This window comes from Cataglyphis hispanica, chromosome 17 (assembly GCF_021464435.1).
Source record: "Cataglyphis hispanica isolate Lineage 1 chromosome 17, ULB_Chis1_1.0, whole genome shotgun sequence".
Taxonomy (NCBI): domain Eukaryota; kingdom Metazoa; phylum Arthropoda; class Insecta; order Hymenoptera; family Formicidae; genus Cataglyphis; species Cataglyphis hispanica.
The window spans coordinates 4,646,076-4,662,671 of NC_065970.1; the positions used below are offsets into that span (position 1 = coordinate 4,646,076).

The 16,596-nt window shown below is 27.1% G+C and overlaps 2 protein-coding genes and 1 pseudogene across 2 annotated transcripts; all 3 read left to right on the top strand.

Annotated features, from left to right (window-relative positions):
* Nucleotides 1–676: 676 nt before the first annotated feature.
* LOC126855980 (uncharacterized) lies at nt 677–4,138 on the top strand (annotated as a pseudogene).
* A 566-nt stretch (nt 4,139–4,704) lies between these two features.
* On the top strand, nt 4,705–9,047 carry LOC126856057 (uncharacterized). Its single transcript, XM_050604235.1, has 10 exons — nt 4,705–4,709; nt 6,109–6,292; nt 6,568–6,687; nt 6,947–7,064; nt 7,214–7,478; nt 7,783–7,893; nt 7,968–8,058; nt 8,429–8,565; nt 8,755–8,887; nt 8,991–9,047. Exons 1-10 carry the CDS (start codon nt 4,705–4,707, stop codon nt 9,045–9,047), a joined length of 1,221 nt encoding a protein of 406 aa, XP_050460192.1.
* A 2,754-nt stretch (nt 9,048–11,801) lies between these two features.
* LOC126856058 (uncharacterized) lies at nt 11,802–16,381 on the top strand. Its single transcript, XM_050604236.1, has 9 exons — nt 11,802–11,945; nt 12,221–12,340; nt 13,484–13,601; nt 14,154–14,367; nt 14,455–14,565; nt 15,250–15,340; nt 15,730–15,866; nt 16,096–16,225; nt 16,325–16,381. The coding sequence occupies exons 1-9, from the start codon at nt 11,802–11,804 to the stop codon at nt 16,379–16,381; spliced, it is 1,122 nt and encodes a 373-aa protein (XP_050460193.1).
* Nucleotides 16,382–16,596: the final 215 nt, after the last annotated feature.

A 16,596-nucleotide genomic window follows, 5' to 3' on the forward strand; every position in this document is an offset into this window, starting at 1 on the left:
ACTGACACATCAAATATATTTTAATAAATAGATAAATAAAATAGATATATATTAATAAAAATAATAATATTTAAATTTAATTTTTTAATAGTAAAAAGTATAAACTCTAGAAAATTAAGAAAGTTATTAGAGAATATAAAATATCATAGAATATAAAAATTTTAACGAGAGGTACATGGTAATATTACTTTCAGTAAAGAATAATATGCTTTGATAGGACCAATTTAAACACGCTGACGTGCTTATATAGAGCACAACTTAGACAAGTGTTTTTCAGCATTGCACACAATAGAATGAAACAGATCCGTTATGGAAAAGTAGCGTTTGCGACTGCGCGACTTTTGTGCGAAAAAGTTCTCTCATGAATACACCTCTGTGAGAAAATAACTTCTGTTGAATTGCTTTTAATGCAATATCGATTATTTATTCATGAATTTTCACCAAAGAAAATTTCTTAAATTATATGATTACATAATTGCTCAATTTTTCCACCCAATTTTAAGTAGTTACTATGCATTATTTTAACAATTTTTTCTTCATCGAATTAAGAAGATTACTAATAATAAAATTTATACTATGAGGAAGAAATCGTGCATCAAAGCGGTAAGTCAAAAAAGGGGCTGTGAATATTCGTATATTATTTTTCTGTCAAATTTGTGTCGACAGTCACGGAGAGATGATCTGCATCGTGACTCAACATTTTAACATCAACCGAATTCTGTTGCTCATCATTGGCTTGTGGCCTTATCAGCGGTCGCCCCTAATTGAATTTCAATTAATTTTACTTTTTGGTACTCTGATGACTTTTATCGTGTTTCAGGTATGTTTTCTATCATTTCTATTATAATTTATTACAGAATTATGCGCATTATAATATAAAAGAATCAAAGCATTATTCTAATTTTGTTGCATGATTTAAATACAATTATATCGCATCATAATTATTTTTTGCAACAATTGTTATGTTACAAACTGTGTAAAATTATTAACTTTGTATTTTCTTTGTTAAAATAACATATATATTACCAAAAACATATACAGTTTAACAAAAGATTAACAATTTCTACATAGATTATCGAATAATGTAGCTTTGATAGATGATGAATAACATTATTTCTTACAGTTGACAACATTTATAACATCGGAATGTACTCTTGATCTAATCTACAAAGTTTTATCCTCTGCATTTCTTTTCGTTTGTTTTGCAATCAAATACAATTCGTTTTGGATTAACGCCGATATTGTAAGCGTGTAATTAATGAATATGAATCTTTGCATGCGATACATATGGACTTACGTATATTCATTAATCTTCATCGAATTATACGTGATATTTATTTTTTCTTAACGTATCATTTACATTATTGCTTTCTCATAAAAAAAAGCTTTCTTTTCATAAAAATTTTTTCTTTTCAAATTTCGATGCCGATGAATTCAGAATGTTCTAAAACATCGAAAAAACACATTTTTACAAAATGTCCGTATGTATGACGTGTGCGTGGGCACAAAATAGAAACGTGGTTGTTCCGCAAATTTTGAGATATCGGGCTAAATTTTTTTCTAATATGAACAGAGTATCATTTGAGATTGGTTGGTATTGAATTTGGCTAGGATCGGTGGTGGAGTTTATTTTTTATGAAATTTTCAATGTTTCAAGAAAATGTTGCACTAAATTACGCAAATTTTTGAGATATCAGTTTAAATATTTTTACATGAATAGAATATCATTAAAGGATAGTTGGATATTGAATTTGATGAGAATTGGCGAAGGGATTAATTTTTTTTATAAAAATTTTGAATTTTTCTAAAAGAAATGTGGCTTCTCTAATTTCTGCAAATTTTGAGATATCGCTAAATATTTTTACATTAAACATTTTTACTGATATTAAAATATATAAAGGGAAGAAAAACCATATTATGAGAAAGTTTTTTACTTGTTTAATCTTTATAATAGTAAGTTTATATTAAAGAAAAATATAAAGTAGACAAACTAGTTTGAATCAAATTAAGAATAAATGCAAAGGCTCAATGATAATAGTTTTTGAATACTGCAAAGGAGAATAATTTATACAGATACAATATTTTTAACATGATAGATAAGGAGTTCGTTAAAGCAACTTCAAGATGTGTGTAATGAGATACAAGACAAAAATGAAATCGCTATCATAGAGAAGTACGGACGCAAAGCGAAACGCATTACGATTGGACTTATATGTAAGATAATAATTCTCGATCTTTATTTTACGTTCCATATTTTTTCACATTTAAATAAGTTGTAAATGTAAGAAGATATTAAAATTTGGGAATAATATATGTATGGATTTATATGATTATTTTAAAATCTTTCTTAGTACTTGGGATGTCTTCTCAATTTACTTTTTCGACTCGAATTATATGTAAGATAATATTTTTTGATGTTCATTTTATGTTATATCTTCTTAAAATCTTTCACATTCAAATAAATGAATTACAAATGTAAGAATATTTTTTAAATTATTATATCCATTGATTTACAATAATTGTTTTGAAATCTTTCTTAGTATTTGGCGTAAGCTATCAATTAATTTTCATTTTGCTATACATTTGGCCGTGCATTCGTCATATTATAATTTTCACGAAGAAATCTCGACCACACTCGGTCCACATTATGACAGAATATTTTGTTGATCAAGAAAAATATTCCTATTTAATTGCGCTGCATAGACACGTAGCATGTTTCATAGGCTCATTAGCAATGGTAGCGACAGGAACTATGCTCATAACATATCTTCAACATACTTGTGCAATGTTTAGTATTGCCTGGTAAGTAAATAAGGCGGAAAGTAAATAGTGCATACAAGAAATTAAATAATATTTTTATATAAACCTTGTAATATATTACTGCGATAAAATTATTTACAGTTATCGTATCGAGCAGGCAGTTAATATTTCACAAAAGAGTAGTTTTAAAAGTGAGGAAAAGAGTTGTAAGTAAATAAGAAGTGCGGTAAACATTCATTGCAAGGCTATGAAGTTAATATTTTTGTTGTATTAATAACAATTATTTAATACGCAAGATAACATTGCATAAACTTTCTCATATTTAAAGGCTTGGCAATTACTTAATATCCAATTTTGAAGGATCGTTTTTTTGCATGATATTTGCCGGTGTATTTTGCCTGAGCTGTAATCTCCTTCGGGTAAAGTTCGTCTATTAATTTCTGCACGATCAGTGCGCCACTTCGTAAAATTAAAAATCTTCCACAACAAACTCGCGCACAGATAAAGAGGAATATCAAGATGACTTCCCTTCCCTAGAGACATATGAGTTAAAAACTTACAATAATAATTGCATGTGCTTCTGTTTCTTTTCAAGTATGAGCTGTATATACGCAATATATTATTTCTAAAAAATTATATAAAATCTCACAATTATGTAAGTGACACATTAAATTGCGACACATTGTCATTAATTTAAATCTCTTGACATAGTATGATAAGAACAATGTGGTGCATAAGAAGCCAATGATAAAAACGTAACGTATTCTTCACAATTTTCAGATTGCATCATTTACTGATAACATTGAGCAATTTATACTATCTCTAACTATTTTACTTATTCTCTATGTGTACATGTTTCTATCCAATTATATTGCACAAGAACTTACAGATCACAATGAATATGTGTTTGCTACAGTGTAAGAAAAATTTCAACTTTATACGAGTGTATTTGTTTTCCAAGTACTTGTAATATAATCCAAAATTAGAGATTTCTGATAAAGTTAATATGCTGTAAAAATAAAAATAAATATGCATGTGTATAATTATATGTGCGGGTGTATGCGTTCGTGTGATTGAAAGAATCGTTCACACAAATTTTGCTTAACTAAAATCTTTTGAATTTATTGTCCTAGATATAACGTTCGTTGGTACATGGCACCAATACGTATACAGAAAATGATATTCTTTCTGCTACAAAGGGGTACTATAAGTTTCAATCTGATTCTTGGTGGAATATTTGTAGCATCCATGCAAAGTGCCGCAAAAACAAAGACACATTTTATTACAGTTGGCGAGCACTTCCGTTTCATACTTCACCGTTCTTTATTCTACCCGGCATGATTAAAAATATGATAAGCCAATATTCAATTATTTTAAGTTGATTGAACCAAAGCATGTACCGATTGTCGATATTCATACACAAAGATGTAGCAATTTTGTTATTTTCATAAAAGAAAATCTGTATTCAATAAAAGAAATTGTTGTTTTATTTTATTATATAGAAGTTAAAATTACGACAACGAATATTGATTGTGGTATAAATGCCTAAGAAAATTTAATATAATTTTTAAAAAATTTTATAAATTGTAATGCAATGTGTTTTTAAAATTAATATTTTTTGTTGACAAAAGCATAATTAATAAATATTAAATATTTTTTTTAAAATATTACTTAAATGTATTGCGTATACTTTGCTTAGTTATTTCAAATACAAAAAAAAAACTCTTTAATAATACTAATTAAATTTTCTTTTTCCTAAAAGCATCAATTTAAATATAAAAGTGCTTTGGTAAAAGCTTTGGTCAAATTGGCCGAAATTTAAAAAATCTCTATTTAATAAAATAATGCTTAATAAGAGTATTGTTTTATTTTATTGTAATATATAAAAGTTAAAATAAATGAGTTAAATTAAAACTATAAAAGTTAGTGATAACAAAATTGACAATGGTGTAAAAAATGTGATACAATTTTAGGAAAATTATATAAAATGTAAAATAATATTTTTTTTATAATTAGTATCTTCTGTTAACAAAAACGTAATTAAGGAGAATACCTATTTTTATCTATTTAAATTTTCGAAAAAGATGTACATTTTCTACATTATTTTACATATTTTTTAAAGGTTTTAATAAGCGTTGATTCTTGGAAATTGGCAGAAATGTGCAGATCGTAGCATGCACTCTATTAAATTTTTGAGTTGGTCCCTCTAGAGCACTCCCTTGAGAAGACAAGTTTCTTTTGCAAAAGTACCCCTTTAAAATGATTAAACACGTACTTGCAGTTTTTCATAATTCTAAGCCGTTTCCGAAATATAAGAGATGAGGATAAGTAGCAACAGTAAACAGATAGTTTATATATAATTATATTATAATAATAATTATTATATTCAATATAATTATAATTATAATATAATTATATATAAAAACTTTATACAATTATATAATAAAAATATAACACTAGTTTTATATTTTTAATTTTTTACTTCAATGTTATATAACTATTGTGATGTTTTCTGGAATTGTTTAAAATCATTAATTAAATTAACATTATTTTTTAATTAGTTATTAACAAATAAATAATTATGTTTATAATTAATTAACTATTTATAAAAATTATATTATAATTGATAAATTAATAAATAATTGATGATGATAATAGTAATGATGATAATCATCTTAATTAGATTATATTTAAATTTTATAATTATTTATTAAATTATTTATTACAATAAAAAACGTGCATCTTCTTGTTCGAGTTATAATAAAAAAATAATAATAATTATTATTATTATTTAACTAATTATTATATAATTTATTATTATTTAACTAATTATAATTATTATTATAAAACTCACAAGTCAAAGAAAAATATTTTTAAGTCAATTACAATTTCAAAAATCTGATTTTTAATTCTTAGAAGTTTTAAACGTAAAAAATATTAAATGTAAGATGTACAATGTATCGTCTATGAAAATTTTCACATGTCGATGTGTACTTATATTTAATATAACTTAGACTTGCTTTTCAGCAGTGTTTATAATAGAATGAAACAAATGCGTTATCGAAAAGTAGCATTTGCGACTGCGCGACTTTTGTGAAATAAAACTCTCTCTGAATACTTTTCTGTGAAAACGTAACACCTGTTCAATAGCTTCTAATGCGAAATCAATTGTTTATTCATGAATTTTCACCTAAGAAAATTTCCTAAATTATATAATTATGTAATTGCTCAATTTTCTACCCAATTTTAAGTAGATACTATGCATTATTTTTACAATTTTCTCTTCATCGAATTAAGAAGATTACTGATAATAAAATTTATACTATGAAAAAAAAGTCGTGCTTAAAGCGTCGATAAATCGAAAAGGGGGAGGGATGAGCGAATATTCGTGTATTCCTTTTTCGTCAAACGTGTTAACATCAACCGAATTTTGTTGCTTATCATTGGCTTATGGCCTTATCAGCGAACGCCACTAGTTGAACTTCAATTAATTTTACTTTACGGTATTCTGATGACTTTTATCTTATTTCAGGTACATTTTTATTGTATTTTATTACAAAATCGCGTCTATTATACTGACATACAAAAATCAATGCATTATTTTAATTATGTTGCATGAAAGATTTAAATATGATTATATAACATAGTTGTTTTTTGTATAATTTTTACTGTTATACTTACATATAATTAATTTAATATATTTTTTTTATTATATTATCGTACGTAATAGATTAATGAAAAATTGAGAATTTATGAGTAGATAACAAAGCTTTTTTAATATAGAGAGAATAACATCAATATTTACAGTTAACAGCGTTAATAACATCGGAATGTACTCTGGACATTATCTATAAAGTTATATCTTCGGCATTCTTTTATGTTTGTTTCTTAATCAAATATAATTCATTTTGGATTAATGCCGATATTGTAAGCGTTTAAATCATTAAATTATTGATACACATATGGGCTTCGTATTCTTCACTCTCAATCGAGTTAGTTTCAATAATTCATTTCTTCTTAACATATCGTTTATCATCTATTTTATAATAATTATAATGTAAGTGCCAATTAAGACAACAAAGTAAACTAATTAGTTTGAATTGAATCAAGAAGGAATACGGAAACCATATTAAAATAATTTTTAAATCTTGCGAAGAGAAAACGACATACAATATTGTCAACATAGGTAAGATTTTCGCTAAAGCAACTTCAAGATGTATGTAATGAAATAACAGACAAAAATGAAATTGCTATCATAGAAAAATACGGAAGCAAGGCAAAACGTATTACGATTAGAATTTTATGTAAGATAATATTTCTCAACCTATTCTTTTATATTCCAATATTTTCTCATATTTAACATATTTAAATAAATAAATTGCAATTATGAAAAAAATTAAAGAACAATAACACGTGACTTTGTTGACTTATATGCTCTTAAAACCTTTCATAGTTCTTGGCATATTCTATCAATTTACTTTTATTTTGATATATATTTGGCCGTACATTCATCATATCATGGTTTTTACAAACAAATCTCAATCACACACTTCGGTGTATATTATGACAGAATATTTTATTGATGAAGAAAAATATTCCTATTTAATTACGCTGCATAGACACACAGCATGTTGTATAGGCACATTAGCAATGCTAACGACAGGAACTATGCTCTTAACATATCTTCAACATACTTGCGCCATGTTTAGTATCGCTTGGTAAGTAAGGCAAAACGTATTACGATTAGAATTTTATGTAAGATAATATTTCTCAACCTATTTTTTTATATTCCAATATTTTCTCATATTTAACATATTTAAATAAATAAATTGCAATTATAAAAAATATTAAAGAACAATAACACGTGACTTTGTTGACTTATATGCTCTTGAAATCTTTCATAGTTCTTGGCATATTCTATCAATTTACTTTTATTTTGATAAACAAAGTAGAAATATATAAAACAATTTAAATAATATGCTTAAACAAATCATATAATTACATCAACAAAATTATTTATAGTTATCGTGTTGAACGGGCAATTGATATTTTAGAAAAGGGTGGTTACCAAAATGAAGAAAAGAGTTGTGAGGAAATGATTCGTGCTGTAAATATTCATTGCAAAGCTATGAAGTTCGTAGCATTGTTATATTAATAACAAGTATTCAGTTTTATATAATAATATATATTTTCTCTTTTATTTAAAGGCTTAGCAATTTTTTAATATCCAATTTTTCGGGATCGTTCTTTTGCTTGATAGCGGCTGGTGTGCTTTGCCTGAGTTGTAACCTTCTTCGGGTAAATTTCGTCTACAAATTCCTGAAAGAGCAGTGCGCCACTTTATAAAATTAAAATTAGTCAACAACAAAACCGTATATATATATATATATATATATATATATTTAAAAAAATAACGATTTTCTAACGATCAAAGAATCTACAAAATTTATTGCATGCTTAATCTTCTCTTAGAAGCACAAATTATATTTAGACTGCTATGATATTCGCACTTCTTAGAAAATTATGCAAAATCATGCAATTATATAAGCTACACAATAAATTAGTGATATATTACTAAACGTAGATCGTAATCTATTAATTTACAATATGCATAGAACGTATGGTACATAAGAAGCTAATGATATACATAACATGTCATAATTTTCAGTTGGCGTCATTTACTGATGACTTTGGGCAATTTATACTAGCTCTAACTAATCTAATTATCCACTACGTGTACTTGTTTGTAGCCAATTATACTGCACAAGAAGTAACGGATCACAATGAATATTTGTTTGCTACAGTGTAAGTAAATTTTAACTTTATATACGAATATACTTAATAAATTTTGAGTATGTTTGTAGATATATTGAATAGATAGTTGATATTGAGTATCTTTTATTCTATCTGAATTGAACAAATTTTTGAATTTTGAACTTTTTTGATTTTTATTATTTCGTAGATATAAGTTTTTCACTATTTTTTATTTCGTAGATATAACGTTCGTTGGTACGTGGCTCCGATACGTATACAGAATATGATACTTTTTCTGTTGCAAAGAGGTACTAAAAGTTTCCATCTGATTCTTGGTGGAATATTCGTAGTATCCTTGCAAAGTGCCGCTTCGGTGAGAAATATATGAGAATATATTGCATGTACATAATGTGTTGCAATTTTTTCGATAATATATGATAAGTTAATACGACAATAAGAGATACATTTTATTTCAGATAGCAAGCACTTCCGTATCATACTTCACCGTTTTATATTCTACCCGACTAGATTAAAAATTTGGTAAAGTAATGTTTAACTATTTTGAGCTGATTAGACGAAAAAAAAAAACACGTATTGATTGTCCTCATTGCTCAGATTATTATTATCCTAGTAAAAAAGACAAAAATTTGTTTCATGAAAGAAATTATTGCTTTATTTTAATGTATGAAGTTTAAAGTATAAAATTAAACCCATATGTAAAATAAACGTGTAAAAGAAATGTGATCTAATTTATAAAAAATTATATAAAATGCAAGATAATACTTTTATTATCTTTCCAATAAAAGTTTTATATATAACAATAAATTGATCGGCAAAATTATTGGTTATCTATTAATGGTTATCCGTTACTAAAATACTATTGCCAAAAATTACTTTAATTATGTTTTTAAGTGATGACGACTACAAAAACCTACACATATCCACTTGCAGGATTTGAATAATTTTTCAAAAATTTGCTCCACCATTTTAGATCGTCCATTTTTAATTTTGAAATTTCAGCACGTGATTTATGATGAGCGACAAGGCAAACGTATAGAAACCGACTCTCATGATTATAATATTTTTTAAATTTTATTTTTTTTTAACTTAAGATAAATTTAGAACTGAACAATGTAATTGGTACATCGGTGTTTTAAATGGAGCAACTAATATATTTCTCTGAAATGTTTTCCTTCGATTGATAGCAATGATTTTATGAGTGGACGAAAGAGAGTAAAGCGTATTAAAATACATTGCTGTAGAGCGTCAAATGCGCATTTCTTATCAAGAGAAATTTTCCCATAAAGTTTTTTTCTATGGGAAGTAAACATGTGTATTTCCGCTGGCGTCAAAATCGCCATCGCATAATTACACGCTTTTTCTTGGGGAAGGGTTAATATTTTCAAGTGTTCCGATCTCAAGGTAAAATTTTCTATTACATATTACGCTGCATTTACATCAATTTAAGCAATTTACATTAAAACTTTAAATAATAAAATACAGCTATATTATTATTAAATTGATCAAACTACAAAAAGTGATAAATAAATTTTTCCATTATTTTTTTGCATTGTCAGAAACGATAAACGACAAAAGAAATTTATATAAAAGAAAATTCTCAATAGGCAAAAATTAGAAATGCTCTTTTAAATAAACGTTCGTATTGGAAAGATTATTTATGAAATTTATATTCATTAAAAATTATAGGTTAGATGTTTGTATTTATATTATTTGCTTGATTATTTTGTATATACAATGATCTATAACTCTTCTACATATACAGATGCTGATATTGTTTGTATAACAAAAAAAAAAAAAAATTAATTGTAAGGCTTTTGAACACCTTGTAGTTATTGGTAGATTGTTCATAGAATCCTTAATGAGGTTTGCAACGATAAAAATATATCAAAATTTATTCAACACCGATATTTCAAACATTTAAAGAAGATATCTCTTATTGCAATTGATCGGCGGGCCAGTTTTGAACTTTACATTTTTTTATTCTACGAGATAATCAAAATATCAAAATTGATAAACTAATTATATTATATTATATAGTAAACATTCGATGTATTATATGGATATGTAAAATGTAATAGAGAATAAAAAATATAATAAAGTTGCTCAAATTGATACAAATTTGATGAAAAAAAATAATCATTTATCTTTTATTAGATTAAACCTTTTTCTCTAATGTGATATATATAATGACGCATCAAATGTTATATACATACACACACACACACACACACACACACACACACACACACACACACACACACACACACACACACACACACACACACACACACACACACACACACACACACACACACACACACACACACACACAATAGACAATTTAAAAATATATATTTATGAAATCTATTATTCAAATTTAAAACTTTTAGTAGCAAATAAGGAAAGCTTCAGAAATTTAAAAAAATTATTGAAGAAAAATTTCAAATAAAATAAGAATTTAAACAAAAAGAACACACCAAAATAACTTTCAGAAGACTAACATGCTTTGATAGTGCCACTTTAAACACATGTATTATTATTCGACATAACTTAGACGAGTGCTTTATAGGAGTATATATAATAGAATGAAGCATATGCGTTATTTAAATTTAAAACTTTGCGTATTATTTAAATTTAAAATATGCGTATTATTTAAATTTAAAACTTTTAGTAGCAAATAAGGAAAGCTTCAGAAATTTAAAAAAATTATTGAAGAAAAATTTCAAATAAAATAAGAATTTAAACAAAAAGTACACACCAAAATAACTTTCAGAAGACTAACATGCTTTGATAGTACCACTTTAAACATGTATTATTATTCGGCACAACTTAGACGAGTGCTTTATACGAGTATATATAATAGAATGAAGCATATGCGTTACCGAAGAGTAGCGTTTGCGACTGCGCGAAAAATCTTTTGTGTAAAAAAAGTTCTCTCAGAAATAAAAAACTTTTCTGTGAGAAAATAACCTCTGTTAAATTGCTTTTAATGTGAAATCGATCGTTTATTCATAAATTTTCACCTAAGAAAATTTCTTAAATTATATCATTACGTAATTGCCCAATTTTCCATTCAATTTTAAATAGTTACTATGCATTATTTTCACAATTTTTCTTTCATCGAATTAAGAAGATTATTGATAATAAAATTTATACTATGAGAAATAACTCGTGCTTGAAACGGTCGATAAATCGAAAAGGGGGAGGGATGAGCGAATATTCGTGTATTCCTTTTTCATCAAACGTGTATCGACAGTCACAGAGAGATGATCTGTCTCGTGGTTCAACATTTTAACATCAATCGAATTTTGTTGCTTATCATTGGTTTATGGCCTTATCAAAGATCGCCTTTAGTTGAACTTCAATTAATTTTACTTTATGGTACTCTAATGGCTTTTATCGTATTTCAAGTATGTCAATATTTCTGTTTTGTATTTATTATAAAATAATAATATTATACAGATATACAGGAATCAATAAATTATTCTAATTATGTTGCACAATTTAAATATAATCATACTGCGTAATTATTGGTATGTTATTATTATATAAAATTATTAATTAGATATCTCTTTTGTTAAACTATGGTGCGTAGTAGATTAACGAATAATTAAAAGAAATTATAAATTTATAATCAAATAATATAGCTTTGACAAAATAAGATAAATAACATTATTACTTACAGTTGACGACATTTATAACAGTGGAATGTACTCTGGATCTTATCTATAAAGTTTTATCTTTTGCATTTCTTTGGCTTTGTTTTGTCATCAAATACAATATGTTTTGGATTAATGCCGATATTGTAAGCGTATGAACAATTAAGCACCACTTGTATATGTAGTTTAAGTGTAATATATACGGACTTTTGTTATCCTTGCGATCGAGTTACTCCCGACGATTCATTTTTTTTCTTACATAAGGGAAATTAGGATGAAACCGGATTTCTTGCATTTGTGTAAAGAATCAGAATCTTTCTACAAAGAATCAGAGAGCAATGAAAATTTTATTCATCATTAGTAGTCTCTAGTTGATTTTGAACTATGAAGAAATAAGGCTAATTGATAAAAAAAAAAGATATTTGATTGCCAAGGATAATAAGATTTTTTGAAAAAAATTAAAATACTTGCTTTTGTTTAACACCTGCGGTAAAATCGGATATCCATTTAAAAGGATATAAAACACCGTGCTATACAAAAATGTATTCTATAAACAAAAATCATAAGAAAAAACATTCTTGCTCTACATTGCTACGGGACTTTTTTATTTCATTTTTTAACTTTAGTGGTCTCAAAAAAAATTTTTTTAGTACTTTTTTTTTTTTAGTGTCAATTTCCATTTCCAACTGCTTTTCTAGAGAGAGAAAGTCAGGATAGCAGTTTTTTCTCTTCTCATTATATGATACGAGGTGTGTAGATTTTGCCCCAACATCAGGAAAATAAACACAATAGGGGATACATTCCGGTGTAAAGTGACGATTGAAACTAATGTGATATACTCTGTAATACATTCAGAATGCAATGCTGCATTTCCCGAGACAGATACTCTGCGTATAAAAAATTCGCAATGACTCGATCGTTGCCTCGATATCGATCCTACTTGACCCAAAATCTTTGGACTTTTCTCAAAAAAAAAAAAAAAATGTCGTGTGCATGTAGGTACGGTTTATCTCAAAATAATGATGACGTCAATCCAACAATAAAACTAATAATACGAGTTAAGTAATAATACGAAGAAACAAAGGTACCTGGTTTGACTCACCTATACGGTTTTTCCCTACTTTCCCCTACAATAATTTTTTATTCTTCAATCATTACAATATATAAGAGCAAATTAAAGAAAAATATAAAATAAATGAATTTATTTAAATCTAATTAAAAAATACCTAAATATAATAATAACTCGAATATTGCAAAAGAGATGGCATACAAAATTGTTAACATAATAGTTAAGGAGTTCGCTGAATCAACTTCAAAATGTGTATAATGAGATAAAAGACAAAAATGAAATCGCAATTATAGAAAAATACGGAAGCAGAGCGAAACGTATTACAATTGGACTTATATGTAAGATGATAATACTTGATCTGTCTTTTATGTTCTAATATCTACTTACATTTAAATAAATAAATCGCATATGTAAAAAAAAAAATCAAAAAATATATCTTGATTAATATATGATTATTTTAAAACTTTTCTTAGTATTTGGGATATTGTGCCAAATTATTTTTGCGTTACTATATACTTGGCCGTACATTTTGATTTTCACAAACAAATCTCGTTCCGTGGCGATCGTGGCGCAAAGAGATGTGTGTTTACTTTCTTCTATGCCAAAGATCTCAAGTTCAAATCCAGCCCGAGCTTAAAAATATCGTAGGATTTCTTCACGGTCGCCATCTCTCGGCAGGCAATGACAAAAACCTGCTGAGAGTATCTTGCCTGCAACGGATCGTGGATGAATTAATTCACTATCTAACGCAGCCGGTCCCAAGCCCGGATTAAAAAAGAAGGGTTCGGGGACAAGGCCAGCAACCTACCCCCGATAAAAAGCATTTGACGCTCACAGAACCGATAATTGTGCCTCGCGAGGCGAAATGATCGGAAAAAACAGGCTCTAAGCCTATTTCAAGAGGAAGAAGAAGAAGAAGAAATCTCGTTCCCATTCATCGCCGTATATAGTAACAGAATATTTTATTGATCAAGAAAAATATTCCTATTTAATTACGCTGCATAGACACGCAGCAGGTTTCATCGGCACAATGGCAATGACAGCGACAGGAACTATGCTCTTAACATATCTTCAACACACTTGCGCCATGTTTAATATCGCTTGGTAAGTAAACAAAGTAGAAATATATAAAACAATTTAAATAATATGCTTAAACAAATCATTTAATTATATCAACAAAATTGTTTATAGTTATCGTGTTGAACGGGCGATTGATATTTTACAAAAAGGTGGTTTGAAAAATGAGCAAAAGAGTTATGAAGAAATAATTCGCGCTGTAAATATTCATCGCGAAGCTATGAAGTTCGTATTATTCTTACATTAAGGATGCTCTGGATGTACAATAGTAGCAAAAAATTGTCAAAATTAAAAAGAAAACATGTTCCTTTTACATTTATATTGTTTGAAAAAATAAATTCGGGTTATGAAAAAAATTTAAGTATCACAAAATAATATGGATTTTGATGTATTCGTAAAAGAAAATAGTTGTAACTAATATTTTTCCTAATTTATGGCAAAAACTTTTGATCGTGAATATCTTCTGAAATCACCTGCAAAAAACAATGAAAAACGAGTAAACGAGTTTGCAGAAAGAGGAAAAGAGACAGATAATATTTTTCTACAATTTTTAGTAAATAACTTTTAAACGAATTAGTGGATCTAAATCAAGTTTTTCATAAATATTTATTAAAATTTCCTTAATATATGTGAGAATTTTTATTTCATTGGTAATATTTTTTCTTTGTCAAATTTGTCAATAAGTGCTGTAATAAGCGATTTTCCATAAGAATCAATAGTAACTTTAAATTTAAATAACTTCCAAACCGTCAAGAGAATTGTCCTTAGTTTTTGCACAAATATTCAGAAGAAATAGTAGAATAATCTGTGAAATTTTAATGCTTTTGTCAGTATTTCGATACATGTCACAACATCCTTAATAACAAATCTGGAATGCACGTAATAATATATGTTTTCTTATATTCACAGGCTTAGCAATTTTATAATATCCAGTATTGAGGGATCATTTTTTTTCTTGATAGCCGCAGGCATGGTTTGCCTGAGCTGTAACCTCCTTCTGGTAAATTTCGTCAAATTTTTGTCAAATTTCTGCACGAGTGGTGCGCCACTTTGTAAAATTAAAATTTCTCCACGACAAAATCACGCATAGATAAAGCGAAATAACAAATTGGCTTTCCCTCTCTAGCTATATACATATAAGCTAAAAATCTACAAAATTAATTGCTTGTATTTATGTTCTGTGACAAGTATAGGCTATATCTTTTTGCACACAATATGCGCACATACCTTAGAAAATTATGCAAAATCTTGCGATTCTGTAAGCTATACAATCAATGGCGACGATATTACCAAATACAAATTTTTTTATTGACATTTTACGATATGTAGAGAAGTGTGGTGCGTAAGTAGCTGATGATAAATACGTAACATGTATTTCATAATTTTCAGGTCGCGTCATTGACGAATAACATTGGACAACGTTTATTATCTCTAACTATTGTATTTGTCCTCTATATGTATATGTTTCTATCCAATTACACTGCCCAAGATGTTACGGATCACAATGAATATGTGTTTGCTACAATGTAAGAAAAAATTTTAGCTTCATATATTTATATAGAATATATTTGTTTTGCAGATATTTAAAGAGTAAAACAAAATTAAAAATTTATAAAATTATTGTGCATTGAAAAAGAAAAACAAATATCTACGTGTATACATGTATATGTGTATGTATATGCGCGCATGTATGTAATAACAAAATTATTTACAAATTTTATTCAATTTGAATTTATATTATTTATTATTTTGCAGATACAAGGTGCGTTGGTATATAGCTCCAATACGTATACAGAAGATGATACTTTTTCTGTTACAAAGGGGTACTATAGATTTCAATATTCTTGGTGGAATATTTGTAGCGTCCTTGCAAAGTGCCGCTTCGGTGAGAAATATGTGAACATATATTGCACATACATAGTGTCTTGTAATTTTCTAAATAACGTATGAGTTATTAAAGGAAAAAAAAAACATTTTATTACAGCTGGCGAGTACTTCTATATCATACTTCACCGTTCTTTATTCTACCCGGCAAAATTAAAAGAATGGTAAAGTAATTCTCAACTATTTTAATGCGATTGGAAGTATCGATTTTTCTCGAGATTTAAATGTAGCATTATTATTATCTTTATAGAATAAACAGAATCTTTATATTAATCAAAAAAATTATTATTATAATACATATTAACGTAAAAGTATTAAAATTATAATATGTAATGAAAGAGAGAAATGATAACATTGAATATAGTATATATG

Excerpts from the sequence above, each read along its gene's own strand:
- LOC126856058 (XM_050604236.1), top strand. The coding sequence starts at position 11,802 with ATGATCTGTCTCGTGGTTCAACATTTTAACATCAATCGAATTTTGTTG. Across the intron at positions 14,566-15,249 it reads ATTCATCGCGAAGCTATGAA|GCTTAGCAATTTTATAATAT; the intron begins GTTCGTATTATT and ends TTATATTCACAG. Across the intron at positions 16,226-16,324 it reads CCTTGCAAAGTGCCGCTTCG|CTGGCGAGTACTTCTATATC; the intron begins GTGAGAAATATG and ends ATTTTATTACAG.
- LOC126856057 (XM_050604235.1), top strand. Across the intron at positions 6,293-6,567 it reads TGACTTTTATCTTATTTCAG|TTAACAGCGTTAATAACATC; the intron begins GTACATTTTTAT and ends CAATATTTACAG. Across the intron at positions 7,894-7,967 it reads ATTCATTGCAAAGCTATGAA|GCTTAGCAATTTTTTAATAT; the intron begins GTTCGTAGCATT and ends TTTTATTTAAAG.